This window comes from Volvox carteri (assembly GCF_000143455.1).
Source record: "Volvox carteri f. nagariensis unplaced genomic scaffold VOLCAscaffold_84, whole genome shotgun sequence".
Lineage (NCBI taxonomy): Eukaryota > Viridiplantae > Chlorophyta > Chlorophyceae > Chlamydomonadales > Volvocaceae > Volvox > Volvox carteri.
Genome location: NW_003307627.1, coordinates 329,071 through 329,810, shown reverse-complemented (window position 1 = coordinate 329,810; position 740 = coordinate 329,071). Strand labels below are relative to the sequence as shown.

Here is a 740-nt window from a genome sequence, read left to right as displayed (position 1 = left end):
ACTCTAGAGGATCCCCCCTGTTCGGGGCTCGGCTGTCACCCTGGCACCTGTACAAACCCGTGGCTTGTAGCCTGACATGTCCACTTACCTGCTGCAGCCCGCTGCCTGACGCCAGCGCCATCCCTGGCTGCAGCAGCTGCATTGCCCCCGGCCGCCCATCCTGTTCCCCTGCTTCGGCGCCTTCGGCAGCCATGGCGGTTTCCACCTCAGCTGTGGCGGCACCCATCTCCGTGTTGGGCTGGATGGGCAGGGCTAGTAATAGGAACCAAAGGGGATAACTGAGTTGTGTTCAGCCCACAAAGATTAGCTGGGAACAAGGCGCTAACTCCACACAACGCAAGATTGCCTGATAACTGTGCAAGCAAGCACAAGTCAGAACGTCGTTTGTTGGGGAATAGGGACGTCAAAAAAAACAATATACAATACATTTGGACCCAGTTTAATAAGGAAGGAAATCAGAGAACACAGCATTACTGGCACATCGGGCGTCAGTAACAGCAAAGAGATGGCCGAGCGGGATGAAGTGCACGGTGGAGTCGGAGGAGGTCCGGAGGAGAACGAAGTAATGGCTATGACGAAGGCGATAAGAATGGCACGCGACGGAAACACCCAGAAGGGGACGATGCGGTGATCAACGGACTCCGCGCCTTATCCCGCATTGTCTGAAAGCAGGTGCAGCCAGCTGCAACTAGGCCTACCCAGTTGTGTGTAAGAGGGAAAGGGGTGTCCCTAAACCGGCC

The 740-nt window shown here is 56.1% G+C and overlaps 1 protein-coding gene across 1 annotated transcript in view; it reads right to left on the bottom strand.

The window, feature by feature from the left end:
- VOLCADRAFT_107944 (uncharacterized protein) overlaps positions 1 to 226 on the bottom strand; it is a gene marked incomplete at both ends in the record, with an annotated part of 4,622 nt that extends 4,396 nt beyond the window's left edge. Inside the window, one exon of the mRNA XM_002957994.1 lies at positions 89 to 226. Coding sequence (XP_002958040.1) covers positions 89 to 226 — 138 coding nt within the window. The remainder of the gene's footprint in view (positions 1 to 88) is intronic.
- Positions 227 to 740: the final 514 nt, after the last annotated feature.